The following is a 26,877-nucleotide window of genomic DNA, read 5'->3' on the forward strand; positions in this document are numbered from 1 at the left end:
GCTAAGTTGAGTCCCAAAAGAAACCGACTGACACGTAAAACTTTCAGTTGGTTTATATTAATGCATACCTACAATCAGCCCCCAAATAAAGGACTTTCTACAATTGATGTCTGGCAGGTTTTATTTCACAATTGCGTCACACAATATTAAACACACAAAAATAATTTTTACTACACTCTTCAGATAAGTTATTATAAACTACATTAAAATAATAAACGTAAACATAGCATGTATTCCTAATAATGGGAGACACACAAATCATTTTAGATTTTACTTGTACATAAATGTGCATATTATTTAAATATGTACATAATTAATGTCCAAAAGAAAATCAAATGCACATACTATTAATTTTTTTATCATTTATTTGTAAACATTTATGACAATGACACTGAAACTGATCACGTTTGCTAGATAAAACACACAAATTATTTTACATTAAGTTACGGTATTCATCCTTTCATTTTGTCTGACTATACATACTCATGTATGTGCATGAATGACCAGCTGAATGAATGAAAAATACAAATAAATAAATTTAATAAATAGACATGAAAGGGTGAACAATTCCATCTGGATATCTTCCAAAAATAGTAAACTTGATAGGTGTGCTGGTCCCAGTCCTACAAAAAAGAAAAAAAAGTTAAATATTTCCATTTTTCATATACAGTATTTTAAATGACACTGTCGGTTTTACACTGAATGAAGCAAAAGATGACTTTTTGTTTGATGGATACTGAAAATCAAATGATGAGACATTTCAGAGAGATCAGTACTCAGATATGAGTATCTAAAATGATTTTTAGTTTGCAGGGCACTGCTTATGAATGCTCAAGTCTGACTGAAAATAATGAGTGTAATAATTAATATTACGTTCTTCTTACATGGACAGCAGGGAGTCTCAAATCTCAGATAGTGACATCACTACATCTCAGATCAATCAATATACTAGTTTGGTTATGTCAAATAATAAAACCTTGGTACAAACCTTGCTCAGTTGTCTACATCAGATATGTGGTTGTCTATCTGGGATTTAACACACACACACACACACACGCACACACGCATAATCATATCCTGTGCAAATTGGTCTTACTGATATATCAAATAAAAACAAGTAAAATTTCATAATCAGATGAGTTCAATAACAGCTCACCAGTTCACTGTTAGCCCTGTCGTTATATCCATCATCACCTTGATCAGTCACTTCCCAAGACCCCGCATCCTGATGTTCCTGATCCACATCCTCTTCTGTCTCACTATAGAGAGATTGATAGGCCTTCTCATGCTTCCTGTGAGCGTCTACACAATATTGAGATCAAGGACAGAAAGGTGAATGAGATAATGAGATTAAAGTGCAGTCAACAGCTATGGTGAATATGTAAAGAAAACATAGACTGTAGACATTACTGTAATTTTAATGGTAATAGACTGTACACACTTAATATCTAGTGATTATTAATTACAGAGACCGCCTCTGCATTTATTTATTTATTTATTTTTTTTGTATGTTTACTCTCATCATTATACATTACTATCACTCTATTCTCCTATTTGGTAATGTTCTGTGCTTTGATATAATCTGTATTGTTAAAATCGCTATATGAATAAAATTGATTGTTAAACGCGCTATATTGAAAACCTGTGAATTAGTTCATGGTAAATTTACTTTCTATAATAAAAAAAAAAACTAAAACTAACAAACAGGCCATTTAGTTTGATTTTATAATAAAATACTGTTACATTTACAGTTTTTAAACAAGTCATTTATAATTTACAGAGGAAAAAATACATTTTGACAATTGCCAGATTTACCTGTGAGATGCATATTTGATGTTTTTATTTCAATTATTTAAAATAACTTTTTAGTAGGCCTACTTCCTTTAGTTTTAGTACTAACAATTTTTAGCATGTTTCTTCTTAGTTATGTACATACGGTTTTATTACATCTTATGTTGTTGAAGTAGTGTTTGTTACCGTGATGGTGTTTTGTATTTGAATTAAAAAGACACTGTGCACCTGTCATGAGTTTTGATTTATCATGTGGCTTTCCCATGACCACGCGTGTATGTTTGCATATTATAAAGATGCAAAATACCCTAAAGATACAAAAGGTTAGTACTACAGGAGGCTGGTAAAATAAATGCTATTATTCTGGCAATCACAGCTGCAGGTTTTTCTTGTGAATATCAGCGATTTTCTAACAGTGTAGCAAATATTCAAGCAAGTAAAACTGATGTCTCCTCTCCTAGTCCAAGTTTTTTGTGTGTGTGAAGACACGAGTGGTGGTGTTTTTCGATTTCCTGAAATGACATTGCAAGTGATGAAGACAAGTGTTTTTAATCTACCTCCTGCCAACATGGCCTCTACCCTGACAGCAATGTTCATTTCATCCTCTTACCTGCTTCTGCTAACTGCTTCTGTTCAATCTTCTCTAGCCTTCCCAGTAAGGAGTCGATCTTAATCTTTATCTGGGACAGTTCTTGTTTGATTGTCAGGAGCTGATCGGATTTCACTTGGATAAAAACAAACAAACCATGATGAGGATGAATATATTTCACAGTGATTTTATCAGCTCACTTCTGTAAAGCATTATTTTTAAATAGGAAATAGACTAAACTGTATGGGCATGTTTTGTCAAAATCCAGGTTAATACAAAAGTGGTTTTCACAGTGATGCCATATAAGAACCAGTTTTAGTTACCTTTCTTAAAATGATATTTTATCAGCGATCTAACCTTTTTCCACTGTAAAGAACCTTTTGTGGAATAAAACCGTTCCACGGAAGGTAAAGGTTCTTGGTGGAACCAACTGATGCCAATAAAGAACCTTTTTTTCTAAGAGTGCATGAGTGTTCTAGGTGCTAAAGACATAATGATGGTATATGACATGACACAAATTGATTTTGAATGATAGAGAAACCCATAGAGCATAAGGAACCTGAAGACAGCTTTCTTATATAAGAAGAGCAGGTAGACATCTTTGGCTGGAATGAGTTTTTTGTCCTGCGTGTTGAGAGTGCAACCAAACGGGAATGCTTGATGGGTATCATAGCCCGAGGGGATGGTGCTAATCTCCCATGAATGTCAAAAATTCTGAAAAGAAAAATAGACAAATATTTGTAAAGTACTTTATATTATTATTATTATTATTATTATTAATCACCAAAAAGTCCATCTATTAAACGCATTAGGCACCACAATTTTCAATATTGATAATAAGAAGCACCAAATCATCCTAGAAACATTTCTGAAGGACACTGAAGACCGATAATAGCTACTGGAAATTCATCATGCCATCACAGGAATAAATTGCATTTTAAAATGTATTACGATAGGTAGCAGTTATTTAAAATAGCATCAAAAATGCCACTCAGTTATTATTATTATTATTATTGTTAAGAATATTAAAATGTAAAATAGTATCATTTACACTTTAAGCTAGATATAATAAAAAGAGAATATCTTAGTGTACATGCAAAAGAGCATGAACACTTTTTAGTGCCTCTCTCCTGAGACAACACTTGATAATTACCTGCATATTTTTTTAAATAACCTCACTGAAGGAATTTTGCTCATTAGCACACATATATTTTCCATGGAGATGTATAAAACTCAGCTCTGCCAAATGAGGAGTGAAAGCAAACACATGAAAATGTCAGAGGAAAGATGACCGGCGTGTCTGCGCTGCTCAGTTAACGACCCAGCAGCTTTCTGACATTCAGCTAATGTCTCACAGGAGAGGACGGCTCATCATTAGCCTGAGCAAAGGATCGAAGTCAAACCAATAAAATGACATTAATTATGGTTATTAGGGGAAGCTCTTCCTCTACTTTTTAGCTTTTATTATTTTTTTTTTTCACCTTACCTCCGTTTTTCATAACAGAGAAAAGGTCATACACGACAAGGTGGATCTTAACTGAAAATGTAATTAACAAAAACTTAGCTCCTGTAAGAAAAGATCTTACCAATTCAACACCAATGTAACTGTATCAATATATTATCTTTCAATGCATGCATTTGCATAAGTGAATGCATATACATACCTGGAATAGAAATCATCCCTGTAGAAATCATAATCAAATTCATAGCCACTTATAAATAAATAAATAAAAAAGATGAGAAAAAATGTTATGTCAGTCTTTCCATACCTATTGATCACACTGAAAAAAATGCAGATTTTTTAAATTTGTCTTTTTTTTTCAATTGAGGTGTTTCACCTGTATAAGGAGAAAGGTCGCTTAGATCCCACTTTTGGTCTGTAAGGACGTGGTTCTCCAGCCATGTTAATGTCTGCGGAAAGAGCAAAGAACATAATACAAAAACAGTATGCGCTTTCCCTTTTAATCATACTCTCCTTCAAATAAATGACTAACAATGGCCGGAGAATATAATGGACATAGAAAAGCCTCTGCGCCCTGAGAAAGTGCATAGGCATTATGCCACAGAATAAATGACTGATGGCTCTCATCTGTCTCATCAGAAAGAGAGATGCTATCAGAGCAACAGCCTTAACACACACGCACACACACAGATGCACAATCACTCCAGAGTGCCTTTCAAGGTCACCCAGCACGTTATCCAGAAGGACGGGCTGCCTGAGTGCCTGACTAAATCACAATTCGGAGCTTTAAGACATTTACAAGCAATTTCAGCCTTCACTCTGATGAAGCACAAAACAAAGCACTAAATCTGTGAAGAAAAGTAGTGCACTTTCAGAGTTTAGATTAGTCTTTGCCTGACTGAGCCAAATTCATTATGGAAGCATACAGACCTTTCAAATGGAGACAGTCACGCTCGGAATATATTTATGAGATTGAAGTTTCAAAACATTCAAATGAATATATTGGAAAATACATTCAAACATAGCAATTGAGAAGCAGGAGGGAAAACAGTTGATCGGGAAGACCAGGTTCGTTTCATCCTCTTTAATTAGCAGTTTCTAATTACAGCTAAATGTCTGCGATGGGAGCGGACTTTTTTCTATGGAAATATTAGTTTGACATTAACACAAAAGCTTTAAAAAAAAGTTGTTCTCTTCAAATTAATGTAATTATGTTTAAGTGTTTAAGGATTAAAAGGATATCTTCATGAGTTTGAGGTCGGTGTCTAAAATTCTGTCATCATTTACCCAACCACACAATTTTTTTTACAAAAAAGATTATATTATATTATGATATAATATTTAGTGCTGTCGAATGATTATTTGTGATTAATTACATCCAAAATAAAAGTATTTGTTTGCATTATGTGTATGTACTGGGCATATTTATTATCTATATATAAATACACCCACATACAGTATACATTTAGAAAATATTTCTATGAATTTGCATGTATATATAGTATGTATGTTTATATTAGTTTATACTACAGATAAATATGTTTAATATATTAAAAAAAACATATTTTTCCTTAATATTAACATGTATGTGTTTTTGTAGACATATTAAATATACACAGCACACACACATGATAATAATCACGATTAATTGTTTGACATCACAAATTATATTGTGTTAATATTAATTTTATTTTATTCATTAAGTTTTTTTTTGCATTAATCAACGTTTTTATTTTAAATATTCAGGCAAATACGAAAAGGTTTAAGAAGAGATTTTAATATTCTGCTCGAGTATTTCTAAAATTCATCTGCATCAAAAGCTGGGGTCAAGGACTGTCTTGTGTTTGATGTTAAATTAATTTCAAATGACGAATGGTGGCACAATGGTTAATCTGTACTGATTTAGGTTAATACATTTGGCGCACACTTTTATCCAGGGCCATTTAAATTGCATTCAAGCCATGCAGTTTCTTTTAGTTCATACATTCTCTGGCGAATCAAACCCTTGGCACTAGTGCGACTCTCTACTGTTTGAGTTACAGAGCGACTTCGTTGAGTCATTTTCATGACATTAATGGGGAAGCAAGTAATTTAAGCTCTCGATAATGGTTTAGTGCGATCTTAATAATGGTTTCTTGAGAGACAATACTATACAAAACAGGCTGAATCATTCAATAATCAGTGGATGACAGACATTTTACTCAATATGTGCAGACCATCTAAAATAGCACCATATTTCAGACATGGAGCCATATCAATACTTTAATCTGAGTTTACCGACGGGCCTCCTCTACTCAGTATGCTGTTCTCTCAAAGGACTGTCAGGCTTAGCGCAGAGAGAAGATTGGCATTTCTCTTAGTGATGACCTCTGCTTAATGTCAATGTGTCTGCCTGTCAGCTTAAAAGAGTTTTCTGAGCGATTCATTTGACGAGACATAACTGAAGCCTTATGCCTAAACTTGCGCCTGAATGCCAGACTCTAAATGAAATATCTGTTCTGATAAACCTCAGTAAACAAAGTGACTCGAGATACCTGACTAAGCAAAAAAGAACTTCAAGGACTTTATTTGTTTTCAGAGAAAATCACTTTGCAGACACATAATTCATATAGCTCTGTTTTAGCTAGTAGCCTATGAATATTATTCAGACACCTCTGGTATTTGTTGTATCTCTTTCACTAATGAGTGTTTTCCATTCACGACCTACTTATCAAACATCTCTTTCACTTCCTTTATTCATTCCTTCGTGGCATGATGTAATTCGGTGACTGATGTGCGCAATTGTCTGGAACGGTTTGTGCACTTGAGGACATCAGTGCCGCTCATTATCCCTGGAGTCTTGTGTGTGCACAGCTACAAAACTTTGCGTTGTAACTTTGATGTGCCGTCTTTGATTAGACACACACAAAACATGGATGCTCATCACGAAACAGATGCAACTCGCATGCAAATTTAACAGCTTTTGGGGGTTAGGAAATTGCGTTGCTGAACGTGTCTGATTATTAATTTATTTTTTGGCCTGTTAAAAGCTGCATTTCAAATCTTCTGGAGTAATTACGTGAGTGTGAAAAAAGTTAAGGAGTAAATTCTGTAGTCAAGGAGAAAAAAAATCAGGTTCAGATGCTAAAGGTATTTCAATGTGAAAGGCAGGTTAATTCAGACAGTTGAGTTTTTAAGAAAGAAAGAAAAAATATATTTTATCTGGTAGCACTGTAAATGTCTTTTAATTATGAATAATATTATGAATAAAATTATTATTGAATATTATTATATTAAATAATATAATATCTTAATACATTCATATTTTAATGTTGTTCACTATATTTGGAACACAGACTGAACTCTCTGACAAAAATTAAAGGCAGGTTATTTCAGACAGATCAAAGTATTACTTATGTATCTTATGTGTTTTCCTCCTTAAAAACTTTTCACAATGTTGACCAAAAGGTTGTAGAAAGAAAAGAAAGAAAGAAAAAAGAAAGAAACAGCACTGTTTTTTATTGTAAATAATATTTTTCATATGAATTATAATGAAATATTATTATATTAAATAATATAATATTTTAATAGAATAATATTCTAATATTGTTCACATGTAATAAATATATTTGGTTGCAACAATTGTAGTTTTTTACTTAAATGTGATTTCAGATCAAGTGGAAATAACTCTTTAAAGAAACAGCTGCTTATATTCTCACTTTTTATAACATACTATAAGCACATTTGGTTACTTGTCATGTAGAAGATGCTTTCCACATGAGTTCCCCTGCACTTTATTTTAAGGTGTCCCTGCTACACTCTCTCTTCTCTCTCTTCTCTCTCTCTCTTATGCAAATAACATGCAATAACAATAAATGATGTTTAATCACGTGCAACTAACTCTAAAACCAATCCCTTAAACTAACCCCAAACATACAGTAAGTACATGTAGTTAATTAATATAATTAATATTAACTTAAATGTATAAATATGTGTAATCATGAACATTTTCTAAAAATATTAATTTTAACTCTCAAAACCGCAAAAGTATTACTTATTTGTATTTTATTGATTCTGTTACAAATCAAGTAAAAGCACTGAAGCGTCAGAAATATGGTAGCTATTTGTCTGTAAAATACTTACATCTCTGATTCCGCTTCCCTTTATGCATTGTTCTTCTGTACACATCCATTGGGTTGTGCATACTATATTTTGAGGAATAAATGATTCCTTTCCCTTGAACTCACTTCACCGTAGTGACACTGTGAGAGACTGACTGAATAGAGTTCAGCAAACAGGCATGCACCATTCCAGACCGTACCACTCATACATAACAGGGGTGTTGACGAGTATGCAATAAAAATGTGAAAAAATGATAAACAATTATAATTTACTAATCAGGATCCAATTAATGCTGTTGTTTTGCGTCAATACAAACAAAGTAAATCAATAAATAAAGCATTATTTTATAAATAAAGAATTTTATGTGTTTATCTGCAGTATATAAAGTATAAGAACATACATATCTTTTACAAACATATACAGTATGTATAAATGTATGGATAATATAAATATATATATCAACTGTTGATGTAGTTTACATTCTTGCCTCAGATTGTCTCTGATCTTGTATCGTGTTGTACATCAAAAGATCAGCATCCCACAGCTGCTGTCATTCATTTGAAAATTCTTGGTAGTTATTGACATTATAAGCCCGGAGGCTATTCATACAGGAATATGCTTTTTCCTTTGAATTTACGACAGGCTCTGAAATTGAAGACAATGTGATGCCTTCATATCTGTCAGAGGGTTTCAGATACAGAAAAACTAATTATAGTGACATGAATACGCACGCACCCACTGTGACTGATATTTTTATAAAAAGCTTTTTAAGATATAGCTAAAGAGAATAACGATTGTAAAGTCTTATACTGAGGTCTGGGACATGCTAAATTGCTAGAGAAATTGAAGGTTCTACATCTGACTCATACTTCTTTTTAAGCTTATTTAAATCTGAGAAGTTTGACACAAAATGGTTTATTCATAGGTGTCCTTTTGTGCTTTTTATGAGATTTTAGCATTCTCATTGAGTACTTTTAGAGTCTGCTGTAATTTAGAATAAAAGCAATCTGCATGAATTGAATGGGGTCAGGAGTTATGAATAAATCCTAAACAATAGTTTTTTATGATTTCTTTTTGCCTCTGCTGTGCCGTGAATGTCTATGGTATATTTATATTGCCATCTAGTGGTTGACATTGGCCTATATTCATTTAGCAAAAATTACATTTAGATCTTAAAAAAAACACTGAAAAAATGGCAGACTACATCTCGTTTGGTCATTAAACATATAATACTACAAACTATTAAATAGATTAGGGATAGGTTGAGGAATCCATAATGAAATGCACTTATTAAAAACAGACTCCATGCACTATTTGTGTAGGCTGTGACCCAGGACCACAAAACCATTCATAAGGGTCAACTGTTTGAAATTTAGATTTATACATCATCTGAATAAATATGCTTTGCATTGATGCATGGATGTATTGTTAGGACTGGTCAATATTTGGCTGAGATACAACTATCTGCAAACCTAGAATCTGAAGGTGCAAAAAAAAAAAAAAAAATCTTAATAAAAAATCGTAATATAGAAAAGTCCATGCATATCACTAATAAAAGAAGACGTTTTTATATATTTATGGTAGGAAATGCAAAAATATTTTAATGGAATATGATCTTTACTAAATATCCTTATGATTTTTGTAATAAAAGAAAAAATTATAAATTTGACCCATAAAATGTATCGTTGGCTATTGCTACGAATATACCTGTGCTACTTAAGACTGGTTTTGTGGTCCAGGGATCACATATATTTTTTACATGTACTTCCTCTTTTCAACGTTGGGGGGCAATAACATACTGCTAATATGACTCAGAAAACTCAGATAACTTCCTTAGAAAAATGACTAAGACAGAATTCTAAAACGACTGATTTTCTCCAGGTAGTGTAGCCTTGATTTGATTGATTTCTTAATTTACCAATGTAAATTCCAATTCAAAATTTAATTCTTTGTTGTTGCTGTTTCTTTGTCAAATAAAATATTTACCTTTTTATGAGAATTATTTTGGCAACCACACGTGCCACTTCTTTCAGTAGAACTAACAGTTTGTATGTATGTATTTATCATTGTATGATTCTATTAAAAATGCTAGGCTGCTTTGGTTACTACTTTTTCTATAATAAATATGTTAAAATGAAGAGCAGTGATTTCTCAACTGGCAAGCTGGAAAGTACCCAGAATCATCTAAAACCAAAGCCATTTAAATTTTTCATCAAAATGCTTTTTCTTTCTGAATTTAAACGAAGCACTTTGCTGGTTAAAAAAGCTCAGCTCTGTGTGAAATATAGTCACTAATACTTTTCACAAGGAAAGATCAAGTCATCTAAAGGAAAATAATGCAACAGTTTAAAATAATAGTAACCTTAAGTAAAATCAGTCCAGCACAAAAGACCCATTGGTGTTCAACTCAAACTGCTGCAACACTGACAGCAGAAGTTTCATTTTTAATAAAGCATAATGAATATTTACCAGGTAGCCATGGGAACAGATATGACCTAAGATCAACTCTCTCTGTAGATCTCCCATCTTTCTGTCCTGTTCACATTTTCTCCTGCTGTTTTTTTTTTTTTTTTTTTGCCTTCCACCTCATTTTCATTGAAATCGCCTGTTTGGGTCCAGTGATATACATACATAAAAAGAGAAATACATGTCACTTACCTAAAGTCTGTCCAGCCAGCACCCTGGTGTTCTCACCAGCCACAGCCGATCGAGCATTCCTCTCGCAGGCATACTGGACGAAAGCGAAGCCCTTGTGCACAGAGCAGCCGGTGATCTTCCCATACTTGGCAAAAATAAGCTCAATGTCAGTTTTCTTGACCACAGCGGTGTTGAGGTTACCAATGAACACTCTGGAATTCAACGAGCGAGGATCTGTCTTGTTTGTTATATTGCTGGTTTGAGTTTTCCCAGTCATCCTTCTCAGGATGTCCTGAAACATACATAAAACAAATATTAAAGCAACATGTTTGAAACTTTAACATTTAAATGTAATTAAAGTAACTGTATTTCTGTCCTGACGACTCTACAAGAGTTAACTGAGATCATGTAGGAAATACTTTTGATGCACATATAACATATTCGAAATAACGCCCATGTTTAATATTCTTGATATAACCCCGAAGCAGATCTATACACAGGTGGAGCCGGGGAAGGTGGAGGGTTACTGAAGCATGCGGAAACTGCTACAGCGAGCACTAGTCGAGTATTTAAATGCTGAGCAGCAAACTTAGTCAGTACATTCAATGATGTTGAAAAAGATATTTCAAGGGAAAATGGAAACAATTACATAATACAATAATTCAGTTTAACTGGGAAATATTTCCCAATCATCTCAATTGCATATGCAATCACATATATATATATATATATATATATATATATATATATATATATATATATATATATATATATATATATATATATATATATATGACTGTATATCATAATGTCATTGGAAATATGTGAATAAAACTATCTAATAATTCTTTTTATATTTATATTATAAAAAGGAACTGGCTTAATTTCAAAGTACATGTATTGGTGAGTACAGTGGAGTTTCAGCAAACTCATTCCTAAATCATCTCCATGGCAACAGACATGAAAAAGTTTATGATCAGGAAAAAAGTTATTTTAAGACACTGTGCCTAATCCACCCATTCACACCCTTCTCCCAAAACAAACTTTAATTGCTAATAACTGCAGCTGCTATAAAAGTTTTTTTTTTTGTTTGAGTGCTATTTATATGTGGTGATCCCCTGATCCTGTCAAAATATTTTTTAAACACTCTTTTCATGCATGCAGAGCCTGTACATCTGGCTGATGTGGCAGCACTGGGGTTGACACCAGAGAAGACACCAGTCAGGATGAGCTGTGAGGAGCACTAAAGTGAGAGAATGCTGAGACGTGTGAAGTTCACAGATATAAGGCTTCTCTTGTCTGTCACTCCAAGTGATAACAAAGTGTTTCTTCAGGAATCTCTTGCATGTAATAAAAGTAAATATAATCTATATTGTTGTCAAGGGTTTAACTAAACATATGCTTTGTGACAAACACATCTGAACAAGCCAAGCGAGGTGTTCAGGATTGCTTGAAAACTGCAGGCAGATGTATTGGAGCAGGGATGGGACTGAATCTGCAGGATCGCTTTGGAGGGCTCACTTTTACAGTTATGAAATCAAAATTGGAAATTTAGTTGGTATTTAGTTGAAGTCCGAAGAGCAGGAGTCAGTAAGATTTTTTTTGTTTTTGAAAGAAGCTTCTAATGCTTACCAAGGCTGAATGTATTTGAATAAAATTACAATAAATGATAATAATATATGTTTTACAGTTAAACATAAATTAATGCAGTTTAAAATAACTTGTATTTTAATAGATTTTTTACATATAATTTATTCCATTGTGGGCAAAGATGAATTTTGGGTCAAAATGATAGATTTTTTTATGCCAAAAATCATTAGGGCATTGAGTAAAGATGATGTTCCATGAAAAGATTTTATCAAAAAAAATCATTTTTCATTAGTAATATGAAAAAACTCAATTTGGACAACTTTAAAGGTGATTTTCTCAATATTCTGACTTTTTTTGCCCCCTCAGATTTCAGATTTTCAAATGATTGTATCATAACAAACCATACATCAATGGAAAGCTTATTTATTTCACTTTCAGATGACTTATATCTCACTTTTGAAAAAAGTGGTCCAGGGCCACAAATATGTAACATTTCAAATGATTCATTCTACCTTTAATCAATTAAATGCATCCTTGCTAAATAAAATTATTTCACTTTTTATCTGTTAAAATGTTTGAACAGTGTTTATGCAAAAAAAATAAAAAAAATAAAAATTAACTAAATAAACCCATAGCATGTTTGTGCATTTAAATTTCCCTGCCAGGAAAACAAAACAAAAATATTCATGCAGACTTTTTTCCAGCTTCTGACTACCAGTAAACCAGGTTCATGGCTATTCTGGTCTTTAAGCTATTAGAAAAGAACTATTTGAGATAAAAAAAAAAAAATGCTTCGCTTTTATAGAGAAGGAACAATGCAACTTTCTCAGATTTTTTTATATCAAATCTACCATTCAATACTCTAGAAACAAAAGAACTATTTCATTCGTGAGACAGTGAACCAACCGCTCTGACTGATCCTCAGCAACACCAGCATCCTGCTCTCATCATTCCTACTGAATCACTGACGCATGAACACCTTTTGCTTCCCGTGTTAACAATAACCTCGCCTCATTCTTTCAGGTTGACAGGCATGGCAGAGCTCTGGCATTGTGACTGGACATGACATTTCTATTCCCTTTCAAACTCCATCACTTCACCAGCTCTACTGATCCCTCGCACATTCTGTTATTCTATTACACGTTCCCTATTCAGACACTCTACAGTACTTCACGCTTCTCCTAGATTTATTGGTTAGCAGTAAATGCATGTAGCCATCAAATCAGCTAAATGTGGAATTCAAGCGCATTCTCCATCCTTTATTAAAACATCTCATTAAAGCATATACATTTTAATAGTTTGCATTTAATTCTGAATTATTGTTCATCTTGTGTCTGATTGTTTTGTCGAACACTGCAATGGAACTCAAATCAGTCCATATACAGTATTTATTTAATTAGCCCTGTAATAAACATGATGATATTGTATTAACACAGCTTTTGATTCTAAACTTTTATGTTTATATAACTCTGTAGGCCTCTACAGTAGCTGTTCCTGGTGCTGTGCTTGTCCAGATGACAGTTTCTGCATGAAAACTCTCAAAACACTTCACAAAGAATTCATAAAAAAACAATGTGAGAAATCATCACAAGAGCTTCTACCAATCCGGTATACGGCACACCTCAGCTAGGCCAAGAATCCACATCTGCATTGATAGGATAATGATGGATCATTTCATGTTTATGATGTTCTTATGGAAACTGTAAATGCAATAAAAAGCATAATGTTTTTGTTAACTATTCAATGCCATGGCATTCTTCCTTCTAGTGTTAAGTGTACATTTATTTAGCTCTTAAGTTACTTCCTCTGCTGGGTGATCCCAAATAGAGAGTAAATTCAACCAGGCATGTGTAAGTGGGTCACTAGAGCAGTGACTAATTAGCTGGTAACACAGTGAACTGCAGCTGACATGACAGGTGCGTGACAATACAGGGTCAATTCAAGGTTGAAATCCATCCATATTTACATGAACAGTGCAGATGACATCATCTGCATTGAAATAGTCTCAACACAGAAAACAAGAGCTGCTGACATCAGTAATAACTATGAAAATAATGACTGAAAACATATTTATTTATTGGGTTTAATTATTTTTATGAATAGTCCCTTAAAATATTCAAAACCAAACTCACATACAACATTAAATTTGGAAATATAGTAAAAAGAGTGATTGTGTTGCGATTAAATTATTTTACCTAATTTGTGTAAATCTCTCATATATATATATATATATATATATATATATATATATATATATATATATATATATATATATATATATATATCATTAGATTCAATCATTATCAACTTGTTTTCATTCAATTATCACAGGTTTTGTATTAAGTTTATGTGCATTCATTTTTGAGAGAAAGCACCATTATTTGTGGATAATTTTATGTTTACTCTGAAAATTAGGTGTATAGGCTCATATAGGCCTATGATCAATCGGATTCAAAAAGGTAAGCAAACCTGTGCTAACTGAAAGAAAAATTGGTAAAAAACTTCAGCACCCATAATGCATCTCAGACTATCTGTGAACAGAGATACAAATATATGGAAGCACTGAGGCTTCTGAAAAAACACAATAAAATTGGCTTTATGCAATCATACTCCTCCTACTCAAGTATTTATTCTCAATTACACTTGAGAGAAAAGGGATCCTTCATCCCGCGCAGGTGACATAATAAAACTTTGCTGAGAGAGATGTCCTGTCCGGAGTTTAAGGTGTCTCTGACTTGATTTTGATCTATCCGCAATCAAGAAGTATATCGCGGGTCATACAGATTATTCCAGCAATTAAAAATAAAACCTGCATTCAGGTTTGTACTCAGAAAGCGAAGCTCTGAGGAAGACTCAGGAATTCTGTCCAGGTTTCATAAGGTAGATACTCCCATCCCTTCTAGAATTCCCAATGAGAGATAAGCCTTGCTCGGGGAAAGGATATTTCACGGCTGGCTTCCCCCACCTGTCCTTTGACTGACACATTCTGAATAGTAAATCATTCTTTTCAGAATAACATACATCTTCAGCGCTATCATTCTTGACTCCAAAAGAACAATATTGATTAAAGAAAATGGCTTTGAAGGAAGACTGTGAGAGTCTTATCTAGTTGTGGACATGACTGATTATTATGCTTTTGCCCCTGCTGTGCTTGTACAAAAGAAATATTGCAACTGGCTGAATAAATTGAAAACCAAGTCTGTGAAAGTCGTGCGATTTTCTTCAAACTTCACAAGAAGTAATTCTCAACAGTATCCCCTCACAGACCAATCATTTTAATAAGATCAAGATCAGTTATTGTAATGGTACAGATGCAGTGAATGAGAATGAGAACTGTGAAATCCAACAGATTTAAATAATTGAAGTAATAAAGGCAGCCATTATTAAAACATGATTTTAGCTCCTACAGGCTGCTACTGTAAACTAACTATCTTAAAAAATAAAACATGCATGAGGCTGTACTGTAAACTTCGGAGCCAACTCAAGAGACATTAATCTTGCATGCACTGAAAATACATTTTTATAGCCTGCAGGCCTTGATCATAAAATAAATAGGCTAATTATAGTTTCAAATTAACGACAACATAATATTTCAAGACATCAAACGTAACCTTTAAAGGGATAATACGGCACTTCTTTAACATAATAAATCTCTAAAATGACTTCAGGAAATATACACAAGAACAGGCATCTCAACATTTGACAACGATCTAAAGAATTGCGAAAGACAGCAGCTGAAACACTGAAGCTACTCACCAATCACAGAGACCGAGCATCAGATGAGATGGAGAGCGAGTGCAGAGTGCTTCTGGATCGCTCAGATCTCAGCTTCCCCGGATCATGTGACAGCGGCTGCTGCCCGCTTCATCACCCACCTGCCCACACTGCGTCCATTCAGCCTGCTCACTTACAACTACATTTACTTTACGTAGCTGAGCGTTTCGTCAACTTCGGGCACTTTTTTTTTTTTTTTTTTTTTGTCCCAGGGGTTGATTTTTTTAAATTAAAACTAAGATTGCTTATTATGCTAACACTATTTTAAAAATACAAATTACACTGCTACAGCAGTCCACCGCAGAATGATATCAAACACTACATATTTGATCTGGTGAGAATAACACCGTGTAATGTTTGTGGACACAGAAAATGACATAACGCTTGATGGTGAGTTTTGTTGTTGTTTGTAATGTTTTGAATTTTAACCTTAAAATGCAAATTTACTGATTTCTGATGAGACGAATGGCGTTCTGGTTCCTCGCAAAGCCCGTCTTAGTTTAGCTGTGTTTTATTAATCTCTACACCTGCTCTTACACTAAACTTAACCTTACGATAATGCAAATGCGGTTAATGATTGTTGTTCAGAGTTTCAAAGTGTAGTAAAGTTGTAGAGTGGGCTGTAGAGCGGTCCTGTTGTTACGACAGGAGGTCGCGCTTGTAGGCTGCATACGTCATTAAGAAAATTTTATTTTTGAATTTTAACAGTTATCAGTTTGACCGTTATTCTTAATTAAGTTTAAATTGTTGTATTATGCTTAAGATTATAGGTGGATATAATAGAAACGGCCATAGCCTACAGTATTTACGACAGTGAACATCAAAGTCGCAAAAAAGACACACACACACAAACAAAAAAAATATATACTACGTGCGGTTGCTTCAATTATTTACGACAAAATAAAAAGGTACAATTCTTTGTTTTCTTTTATACTGACGACTACAAAAAGTGTCATCATAGCCTATTTAGTTGTTAATACTCATTCAAACGTAGTGCATAGTTTAAATCATACTGTTTCACTAAAACCCAGTAAGAAGTTGAATTTAGGAATTCTTAAAAGCGGGATATGATTCAAAAATAACAATTACATTTGTTGCAGTGATTCAGGCTGTCTGACATTTTATAGATTTTAGAGGAGCAAGAAAACTACAACTTTATCTTAAATTAAATCTTTGAGAATAACCTGAAGTGTACCAGACAACTCCATCTGAACCGGCGGTTAAAAATGTTCCTCTTGGGTTGTCAAGCCTTTGCACCATGTCATCACATGCTTCAGAGCCTGCGTGAGGAGGATGTGTACATCTTACGTGCGACAGTGCTGACTCTCGTCCTCATCATCCTCCGTGAGCACATTTTATTATGCTAAAATTTAAACTCTAACACTTTAGCTGTAAACAAATTCCAGTGTTTATAGGAACAGACGCACCTGAATGTATAAATATACTTACGCCAGTCACGCCATCTTATATTGATGTTATTTTTTCCTCAGCAGGTTTCCCTGGAAGGCAAAGGTGTGCTTTCTCATTTGAAGCTTAGTACAAAGAATCTGTCGCCAGTGTTCTGTAAGTATGTCACCCAGAGAGATTAAAGTAGTTAAAACTCTTCATGTAACTAGGGCATCTCTCATTTCGTCAAAGGTTACCTTCAGTACATTACGCAACTTACAATGGACAGTTTTAGGACTGTAGATATATGACTAACATCTGGTAGGAAAATCGGTGTCAGACGCAGCTCCTTTAGGGCCAAACATTAGTCAAAGTCATAGTTTATTTGTCAGCATGTGTGTTATTTATTTTACACACTAAAACCTCGACTCTAGAACTTTATAATGGTCCCATTTCACTGTACAGAAGTGCAATCAAAATAAAACTCTGTTCAAGGCCAGATCTTCTTACAGGGCTTTTCTCGAATGCAGTTCAAACACAAACTCACTCACTGACCATATTAAAATGAGAAACTCTGCAGCGCTGCTGAATACAGCGCACAGAAGTACACTGCTAATTTCTGTTTGCTTATGCAGAGGACATATTTACCCTCATTACCATTCTGGGCCCTTTCCTATCCACTTAATGACATTCAGCTGGTCCCGCAGGTATGCAGGCCATGGAGAGGTGCAGTCAGCACAAACCGGACTCATGCTGACTGAGGCATTAAGCAACAGTTCAAAGTCTCGTAGCCTTTGCTATATCCCCTCTCAAAGCCCACCTAAGGCCAATTAGACAGTAAGGAAACAACCACAACAGACGTGCCAGAGGTATGAAATGTGAAGCTGCTGAGTGTGCACTCGGGTAACATATCCCAACTGATTTCCTGCACTCAAGTTGCCTGTCATAATGAAGTGTGTCAATAAAATCCGCCATGTGTCCCTGGGAGAGTGTGTTGGGTAATCCAAGCATTAGTTATATTTTGTGTGCTTCATCAGTTCCTTTTTTAGTTAGATTTGCCCGCTGAGGGACCTTCTTAGAGTGGCATTTTTGCAGTGTACTTGCAGTTAATGCGTATTTCAACATATTCACTGTCTGTGTGAGTAGTCATATTGGCATGCCAAGCTCTTTTAAAACAGTTATCAAGTGCACTCATTTTTCATCTGCCTGAGGGATCTTTTAGCCGAATGCTGTTGTGAATAATTTAAATATTGGGTATTGGATACTAATGTTTAATGTGTTTTTATATGGTGTTTAGAATACATGACATTTCTATACCACACAAACCTTAATTTCTCTCTCTACATCAAGCATGTTTATTTAGGTAACATTTAAATTGGATATTGTATATTATACATTGAGAATAATGTATTTATTTGCCTTAGAAGATTTGTCTATTATCTTGTTCTCCTTTTTAAAGCCTACCATTGTCCTTTATGTGTTGATTATGTGCATTACTCAAGTTATATTAATAATTCAACACATTATTTTTGATATAAAACATATACCAAATCTGTCATATCATTTACTTTTATATAAATCACACAGTTTGTAATTTGAACTTTAGTATTTACTCAACAAATTCATTTTGAATGCCTAGATTTCTGTACTGCAATATGATGAATTAGTTTTGCTGTCCTAAAATATGAAGCCATTGTGATATTTTTGATGTTAATATATGTTTAAAAAAACAACAACTTTAATTCAAGTCTTTTATTTTTTATTGAAAATATTGAACATAAAATGCAGAAGAGAAAGGTTGTCTTATCATAGTAAAAACTACATTAAATATATGTCAAGAATTCACATAATACATTTAGAGGAAAAACTACCAGTCAGATTTATGTATCAGTAAGTATTATTCAAATATCCCAACCCTGCATTATATAATACATACATACATATATTGCTTCACATTACCACTAACAAAACCCCCAAATATATGGATTTGTTTCCCAAAATTACATTTCAGGCAGAATCTAAGACCATAGTGTTAGTAAAACATCAATGTAAAAACTGTTCCTAATATTGCTTTTTTAAGACCTAAACTGGTGCTACATGTGTATAAACATGATTCAATTTGCAAGTTCTCATCTTGTTCTTTCTTCTCATTTCTTGTAGCCACCCATATAGCCTCTCAGGAAGTCCTCGAATTGTGGAACTGGATACTCAGGGGCCACATTTTTGGCTTGTTCTTCCTGGGCTGGCTCATCTTTGTGTTCTTCACCTGCAGACTCTGCCCTGCGTAGACGGCAGTTGTAATCGATTTCTGGGTCACAGTCTTGATGGGGCTCGATGACGCCGTCTTTGACTCTCTTGGCTGCTTCAGCTCCAGTGGACTGCTGAGGGGCAAACCTACCACAGTTGGGGTCGTACGGGTGGCAGTCTGCTTTAGAACTCTCAGCATTTGCTCTCAAGTCCTGGTTCTCCACTGGGGTGCAGTCCTTATCGTAGAACATGTAGCAGTCATAACCTTCCTTGGTCTTCCCTCGGATGCCAAGGTGGTGACGGGTCTGGAACTCCGGGAGAACCGGAGGGGGTTTCCTGAGAGCAGCAGCTCCACCCATCAGACAATACGGATCATAGCGAGGGTCGCAGGCCAGGTTGAGAGGCGCAGGCTCATCTCTTGGAGCGTATTCCAAGACAGGCTTATTAAGTGCAGCCAGTTTGGCAGCTGTAAGGGGGTTGCAGCCCTCTTCAAACAAAGGGTTGCAAAAACGCTCTTTGGAGGCTTCTGCGTTCCCACCGGTTTGGGCTGCAGGAGCAACTACATTCGTGACACAAAGGGGGTCAGTGGCAGGGTTACAAGTGGGGTAATAGTGATACAAACCTGAAGGTGATCTTGCCACCAACTTGGGCTGACAGTAAGGATCTTTGGTAGGATCACATCCAAGGTGAGCATAGGAGGGCAGAGGCCCAAGTGAGGCCCTGTAGCCGTAAGCAGCCCGCAGGTGGTACTGCAAACACTCTGTGTCTGAAGGATTGCAGATACGCAACAGTTCCGCCCTCTGCTCAGCCGACAAGAAAGGCTCTAAGACCGGAGGGTAGTAGTAAGCTGGCGGGGTTTTCAGAGGCAGAGGGAGCAGAGGAGAGAAAATTGGCGGAGGGATCTTTTCAGGAGCAGGAGAAGGCTCTTCTTCTGCAGCTTTTGGTCTAACAGCGTAGAGGCAGTAGGGGTCAAGGTAAGGGTTGCACACTGTCACAGTAGCTTGCCTCACAGGAACGGGCATGACCAGTTTGGCTTTGGGTTTGCTGGTGGATTCTGCGATGCAGTCTGGGTCGTCGGAGTTGGCACAGACTTTGTAAATTTCACTCAGGTGAGTGAGGTAATGGTTGTAGGAGCGTCCCTCCTCTACTCTGTGCTTGTTCTGCAGGTAAACAAGGTACATGCGATCCATGTCTTCAACCTGTGGAGATTGAAGAAACATAATTGGACTAATTGGATTAGCTTTGTCTCAATTTTCTGTGAATAGCTCTCAAGAAATTCTTTTTAGGACAATTACATGATATCACCGACAATTCTCATAAAAGATTTTGACCCTGACTAGCAATCTATGTTTTTGTTTAAAGCTACTCACTCCCTCCTGGTTGTTGGTCTGCATGAAGTATTTATACCAGCCCCAGAAATCAGGCAGGCTCCTGTAGTAGGCAACATTCCTCCTGCTGCGGACCAGCTTTTTCAGTGATGACTTAGTGTCTGTCTTCACCTCAACAGCGCCCTCTATAGTTGACCCAGCACATGACAACAGTAAGTATCATTTAAGCATCATTTAAAGGGATAGTTCTGCCATTACTCACTCTCATGTCGTTCCAAACAAAATCTTAGTTCATCTTCAAAACAATTATTTTATTAAGATATTTTTTGATGAGATCCAAGAGCTTTCAGACCTTGGATTTCATCAAAAATATCTTAAGTAGTGTTCCAAAGATGAGCTAAGGTCTTACAGGTTTGGAGCAACATGAGGGTAAGTAATTAATGACAGAATTTCAATTTATGTGTATTTATTTATTAATTAATTTCTATAAAAAAATCTTACAATAGTGAATTCTATTACTTTTATTACTAAAATATGGAATAATCTGTGATGATTTGATTGAATTCTTAAACATTTTTTTGGGTTCTTTGCTTTGCCAGTGTCACAGTCAATAACTACGATGTATAATCTAAAATGACAATAAGAAGAAGGAGATTCTATTTCAAGGCCAAGATGTTGAGACAATAAACCACTGCCATTTTACAGGTGTACAGCAGCATAATGATTCATGTTTAATGGCATTATCTCACATCTGAGCTTTGATGTCAGTGCCATTTACAGCATAGCTGATGATATAAGTACACAGAAAATAAAATCCAACTCACCACCCTCTTCTTCATTGCGTTTTACAGGACCAGCATTCAGAAAGTCTGTGTTAGACATTAATATAAAAAAGAAATAAATAAAAATGCAAAGAAATAAAAAGCTAAATTGAATTGTTAACCAAATGTCACACTTCTGAAGTGAAGGAAAATGCCAACCAGCTATAAGTGCACAGCAGGCATTTTTCCCGTCAGTGGAGCCTGTGTCTTATTCTAATGATTACTGCTCTGTCTCGGCTCTCTGAGAGCTTTAAGTGCTCTAAAATGGGACTTAAACTTCCGGGACCCCCTGCAAGTGTACCTGTTAAACTACAAAGAGACTGGGAACCAGCCCACAGGCTGCTGCCATAATTACCACTGCTGTAAAATAAAATGAAGGATGTAAAATGGTCTGTACATGCAACATTATTTGTGGCATATTTCTGCATCTCCAGTTGGTCTCTTTAGATGTTTATAGCTCGTGGAAAATATACAGTTGGTGATAATCACAAGGTCTCTGTTTTCCTATGGAACTTTTGACTGAAATCATTTCACAGAGGTGTTATCAAAAAAGAGTAGCAATACACAATAGCTCACTTGTTTTCTATGGTATTGTAAATGCTATTCGTTTCAGAGATGGATGCAGAGTCATTTGGTCCATGTTTTATGAAACTATGGTGATTTGCACTGAACAAAGTTGTGCTAAATATTCAGGATAACCGAATATTTTGTTTTAAATCAGAAATGGATTCTCACCTGGCATGAAGACAGCGGCAAGAGCCATTCCACAGAATATAACAGATAATGTAAGTCTGGCCATTTTCCTTGATTAGTTGATTCCTGAAAACAAAAATTGTCACACAAAGTGAGTAATATGGGAGATATTTTTATCCAATATTCAAAATAACGATTGGCCAATTGGGGTTTTCAATAGCTGATTCTTAGATATTAATAAACTGTTAATTTGTAACCCGTGAATGATTTGTTTAAAATGACCAATAATGTTTGTTTTTAATAGATAAACAGCATTTAACATTACATTTTTCTTATAGATATTGAATATTTCCTTTGTCACTTTCTTTCACAATTGTTATTTTTGAGTTTTATAAGTATTTGCAGGGTTTTTTTTCTTCTTTTTCCCTTTTTTCTATTCTTTTACATAATCTCAAATCTCTTTTTTCTTTTTAATGTTTACATTGTATAAATAATACAACACATATATTAGAAATACATGCAATATTATCAAAAATAAATTGATAAAAAAATATTTTAAAAATACTTTTACAAAATTCCCAGAGATTATACGTCCACCTAATTCATTGTGAATGTTTTGTCTGTATTAGTCAACTGAATGAGAAAAAGGATCTTCAAACTCACTTACCTGGTCTAGCAGAAATGTTTGAAGATACTCCTAAGTTGCTGGTGGGCTCTGAAGGGGTGTACTGAACTCTTCACACAACCCCTGCACTCCCCTTCAAACCCTCTGAACTGCTGTGGCGAGCGCCAACATTTTTAAGGTGCTCTATGATCATTAAGAAAAAAAGGCATGTGGTATGTCAGGAGCTTGCTGTTAGCCTTTTTGGGATTGGTTCTTGCAGAATCAGCCCATGGACCAATGAGAGTCCTGTAATTAGGAAGAAAAGCAGCAAGATCCAACTTGGAAGAGGGAGCCGGAGGGATGCAAAAATAATCAAAGAAATACCTTTTTGCTGATTGATGAATGAGGTGCCACATCTACAACTGAGAAAACCTTCAGACGTCTCCATTCTGCCATATGAATTATGAACCCTCAGTGTTATTATCTCATTATTATGTAAATTTATAAAGCAAAGCTCTATTGGATTCTCTGTGTATATGCGTTGCTTATGCTTAATATATACAGCATATATATATGTATAAATATATAAATATATTTATGCATTTATAAAATAGTGTTTAAACACCCCCATCCCCTTACTCATTCAAGTCTTTTAGGCTCAAAGGGGTAGTTTACCCAAAAATGAAAACTAGCCTGTTTTTCCTCACCTTTGAATCATCCTAGGTGTAAGTGACTTTTTTCTTTTAGATGAATCCAGTCAAAGTTATATTAAAAATTGTCCTGGCCCCTCCAAGCCTTTCAATGGGACTAAGCAGTTCAGAAGATTTTAGATAAAGTGCACGCATAAAACGGCTCCTGGGGGTCAATATTTATGGATTATTGTAAATTATGGATATTTATCTTACAAAAACACAGGAGTTCACTATAGGAGACCTTTATTCACTCCATGGAGCACACGCATGCACTTTATTTAAAATCTTCAACAAACGCCCGCCTAGTCCCATTGAAAGGCTTGGAGGGAGCAGGACAATTTTTAATACCTCCAACTGGATTCGTCTGAAAGAGGAGAGTCACATATACCTAGGATGCTTTGAGGGAGAGTAAAACACAGGCTAATTTTCATTTTTGGGCTAACTAACCCTAGACTAAAGTCTAGTTATCTTTGTCAAAGTGAAAACTGTGTAATGCGAGCTAATTAAAAACCAGACCCATGCTGTTAAAACAAACTCTCCTCAACAAGCAGATTCCTGTCAGCAGCTTTTTGAAGGTGTTATCTGCTAGTTACTTCACACTCACTAAAGATTCCACAGGAAAAGCAGAAAGTGTCAGCAACTGTCATAAGAAGCCGAAGACAACTGAAGGCCAGAAGGTTACAGGATGCTATAAAAATCAGGTTTAGGGTTAACGATCCAGCTTCTTTTTATGACAAGAACATCATAGATCAGAATGATGGCCTGTCAAATATCACTTTAGCTGATTTTTTCCCACCAGACATAGCTGCAAAAATCTATAGCTGAAGCCATACGGTGGCTGCTTAGGATTTAGAAATGGCATCTGCAACGTGCAACTCTTATGCTCATGCATTGTACTGTATGTGACTGAATGTTTAATAGTGTCCATTCATCATGGTGATGGGATGGCCAGATTAGCACGTCCACCGTTACACATATATAATTTAACTTCAAGCTCGCTGCAAACAGGTGTTTTACATAGCACATAAACCTGCAATCCAACCTGGAAGCAGCTGAGCACACAAACACGATATGGCCTCATAATTTTAACATACCACATGTAGAAGAATGTGACATGCGCTCAGAATTGTGGAACACCTGGCGCCAGGCAAGAGTTTCAAATCACTTGGAAGACAAAAAAAAAAAAAAATCACTGAAGCTATTTTTATTAATATTACATTTACATTTTACATTCAGTCATTTTGCAGATGATTTTATCCAAAGCGACTTACAATTGGGGAATATATAAATTCATCTTGAAGAGGTGAACAGAGTAATAGCCTGTAATACCAACCTCTGGCATTGTTTAAGTACAAGCTAAAAAGGAAAGTAATATGTAGAGCATTAAATATTGTTAATGTCTGCTATTGTTAATATCTAATTGCCTTTAGTGAAATAAGTGGCTTTTTGTTTAACTTGAAATGTCAGAAATGGCTGGAAGGTTGAGGTGAAGGTGGTAAAACTGAAAGCAGTTCTGCTTTTTTATTTCTTTTTTCAAAGTTCACCTGACTCCGTAGAGTTTTATGAGACTTGAGACAAGACAGCTTTCACATCTTCACACCTGGAAATATGGCAGAGCACTTTTTCCTTCCCTTCCACACACATGGCTCCAAAATGACTTAAGTCAAACGTGTGAATATCAAAATAGCACACTAATTGGCATTTTCATAAAAGCATATCATAAACATTCTTTTCAAGCTCATTTCCAAATGCTAAAAATGCCATTGCTCAAAACAAATGGACAGTTTCTGGTTGTTAGACTGAATGTGTGATGAACCGCATCTCTGGTTACTCTGAATGACATGTTTTTAAAATAACTGCATTTCTGCCATGCGTTTCCCAAACCAGCCACAAAATTTCTAAATAACTGCATTTTATGGAAAGCCCTCCAGAAAGAACTTCTTTTCATGTCAAGTAAATGATGTGCATGACACGGTGTAATTTACATGCCAGAAAGGACTGTAGCTGAATCATGTATAATTTCAATATGTGACATGAATCAATGACCTTAAAATATTGTTAAGCTAAATTAATACAAATAATATGTTTATGAAACTTTTTGTGATGTGGTTCTCTGTATTTATCTATACTGTTGTAAGTGAACTAATACAATAAGGTCTGTCGTATGTGCAGATATTAGAATTAATATGTGTTGCAAATTAGGTATTTTTTTGTGGTTTGTTTGATATTTATTTTGGCCCTGAGACACAAATCACACCACATTAAGCCACTCACTTCATAAAGAAATTCTGTGGTAGTAAAAACATCTCCTGCCGGGCCTGGCTCTTTTAAAGGACCACCAGATGCAAAATTATGGAAGAGTTTCTTTTTAATTGTTTCAGTATGTTTAGCTATAACCTATACAGTCACTTGCATCCTGTACATTTGTTCAGACTGAACGTTGCTAAAAATATTTTTGTTGTAATTTATATCTGATTTAAGCATTTAATTATAAACATCTCTCCATGAGAAAACGGCATCAAGATTTAGTCTTCATAAATTTGAACTGAAGCACTCTAATTCGTGTTTGATGGATTTAATTCATATGCATTGGATGTAGTCCTGCATAGTGACGAGTATAAATCATACACATTTGAAACATGACTTCATTTTGTTCCGCTGACTTGAGAAAAAGTTTAGATGATGTATGGATGGTGCACTTTACAGGTGGAGTACGAGTAAATCATGGGGTGATGTTTAAAAGTGTCAGATTTATGAGGAGGCCTGTTCCTCCCCTTTACCTGGTAAACCTACAAACAGTGAAAACAGCTCATGTTCAACCAATACCTGGATCTAATGATGGCGAATACGTTATCTATTTAATCATGTGTATATGGTGACAATTAACAATACACATTATCATTACAGATTTAATTAATTCTATATCCTTTCCATTTCAAAAATACCATTACAATATGAAAACTTGTTCATCCAAAGCCTGCATTTCTTAAAATTCATTAGAAGTAATAGCCATGTTCTTTATAATTTATCTACAATTATAACGAAATATGTAAGTTTAAGTTCAGGAAGAAAAAAGAATGAATATGTTTTAGGGTTGCTTCAAAGTCACTTAAGATATTTTCCATTGCAAAACCTCATTCAGAATAATGACGAAACCCACAA

At 34.9% G+C, this 26,877-nt stretch overlaps 2 protein-coding genes across 3 annotated transcripts; both read right to left on the bottom strand.

The window, feature by feature from the left end:
• Positions 1–112: 112 nt before the first annotated feature.
• On the bottom strand, positions 113–16,079 carry ralyl (RALY RNA binding protein like). 2 transcript variants are annotated; one of them, XM_043256316.1, is made up of 9 exons: positions 15,927–16,079; positions 10,602–10,872; positions 4,219–4,291; positions 4,045–4,092; positions 2,940–3,094; positions 2,402–2,515; positions 1,157–1,302; positions 989–1,022; positions 113–623 (listed from the first exon to the last, which is right to left on the bottom strand). In XM_043256316.1, the coding sequence occupies exons 2-8, from the start codon at positions 10,855–10,857 to the stop codon at positions 1,002–1,004; spliced, it is 813 nt and encodes a 270-aa protein (XP_043112251.1). In that variant the 5' UTR covers positions 10,858–10,872; positions 15,927–16,079; the 3' UTR covers positions 113–623; positions 989–1,001. The 2 variants fall into 2 exon arrangements, with proteins under 2 accessions (XP_043112251.1, XP_043112240.1); XM_043256305.1 differs by having other exon boundaries at positions 989–1,026; positions 15,927–16,078.
• A 3,079-nt stretch (positions 16,080–19,158) lies between these two features.
• Positions 19,159–22,657, bottom strand: and2 (actinodin2). Its single transcript, XM_043221217.1, has 4 exons — positions 22,462–22,657; positions 21,730–21,774; positions 20,948–21,090; positions 19,159–20,776 (listed from the first exon to the last, which is right to left on the bottom strand). The coding sequence occupies exons 1-4, from the start codon at positions 22,523–22,525 to the stop codon at positions 19,478–19,480; spliced, it is 1,551 nt and encodes a 516-aa protein (XP_043077152.1). The 5' UTR covers positions 22,526–22,657; the 3' UTR covers positions 19,159–19,477.
• Between the last annotated feature and the right edge of the window lie 4,220 nt (positions 22,658–26,877).

Source organism: Puntigrus tetrazona, chromosome 2 (assembly GCF_018831695.1).
Source record: "Puntigrus tetrazona isolate hp1 chromosome 2, ASM1883169v1, whole genome shotgun sequence".
In the NCBI taxonomy this organism is placed as follows: domain Eukaryota; kingdom Metazoa; phylum Chordata; class Actinopteri; order Cypriniformes; family Cyprinidae; genus Puntigrus; species Puntigrus tetrazona.

Bases quoted from the DNA above. Each gene is read 5' to 3' on its own strand.
- and2 (XM_043221217.1), bottom strand. From the start codon at position 22,525: ATGGCCAGACTTACATTATCTGTTATATTCTGTGGAATGGCTCTTGCC. The intron at 21,775-22,461 runs GTGAGAATCCAT...TGTCTAACACAG, and splicing joins TGCCGCTGTCTTCATGCCAG to ACTTTCTGAATGCTGGTCCT. The intron at 21,091-21,729 runs GTGAGTTGGATT...GGTCAACTATAG, and splicing joins ACGCAATGAAGAAGAGGGTG to AGGGCGCTGTTGAGGTGAAG.
- ralyl (XM_043256305.1), bottom strand. From the start codon at position 10,857: ATGACTGGGAAAACTCAAACCAGCAATATAACAAACAAGACAGATCCT. The intron at 4,093-4,218 runs GTGAAACACCTC...TTTATTTATAAG, and splicing joins CGACCTTTCTCCTTATACAG to TGGCTATGAATTTGATTATG. The intron at 2,516-2,939 runs GTTCCTTATGCT...TTTTTATCCAAG, and splicing joins TATAAGAAAGCTGTCTTCAG to TGAAATCCGATCAGCTCCTG.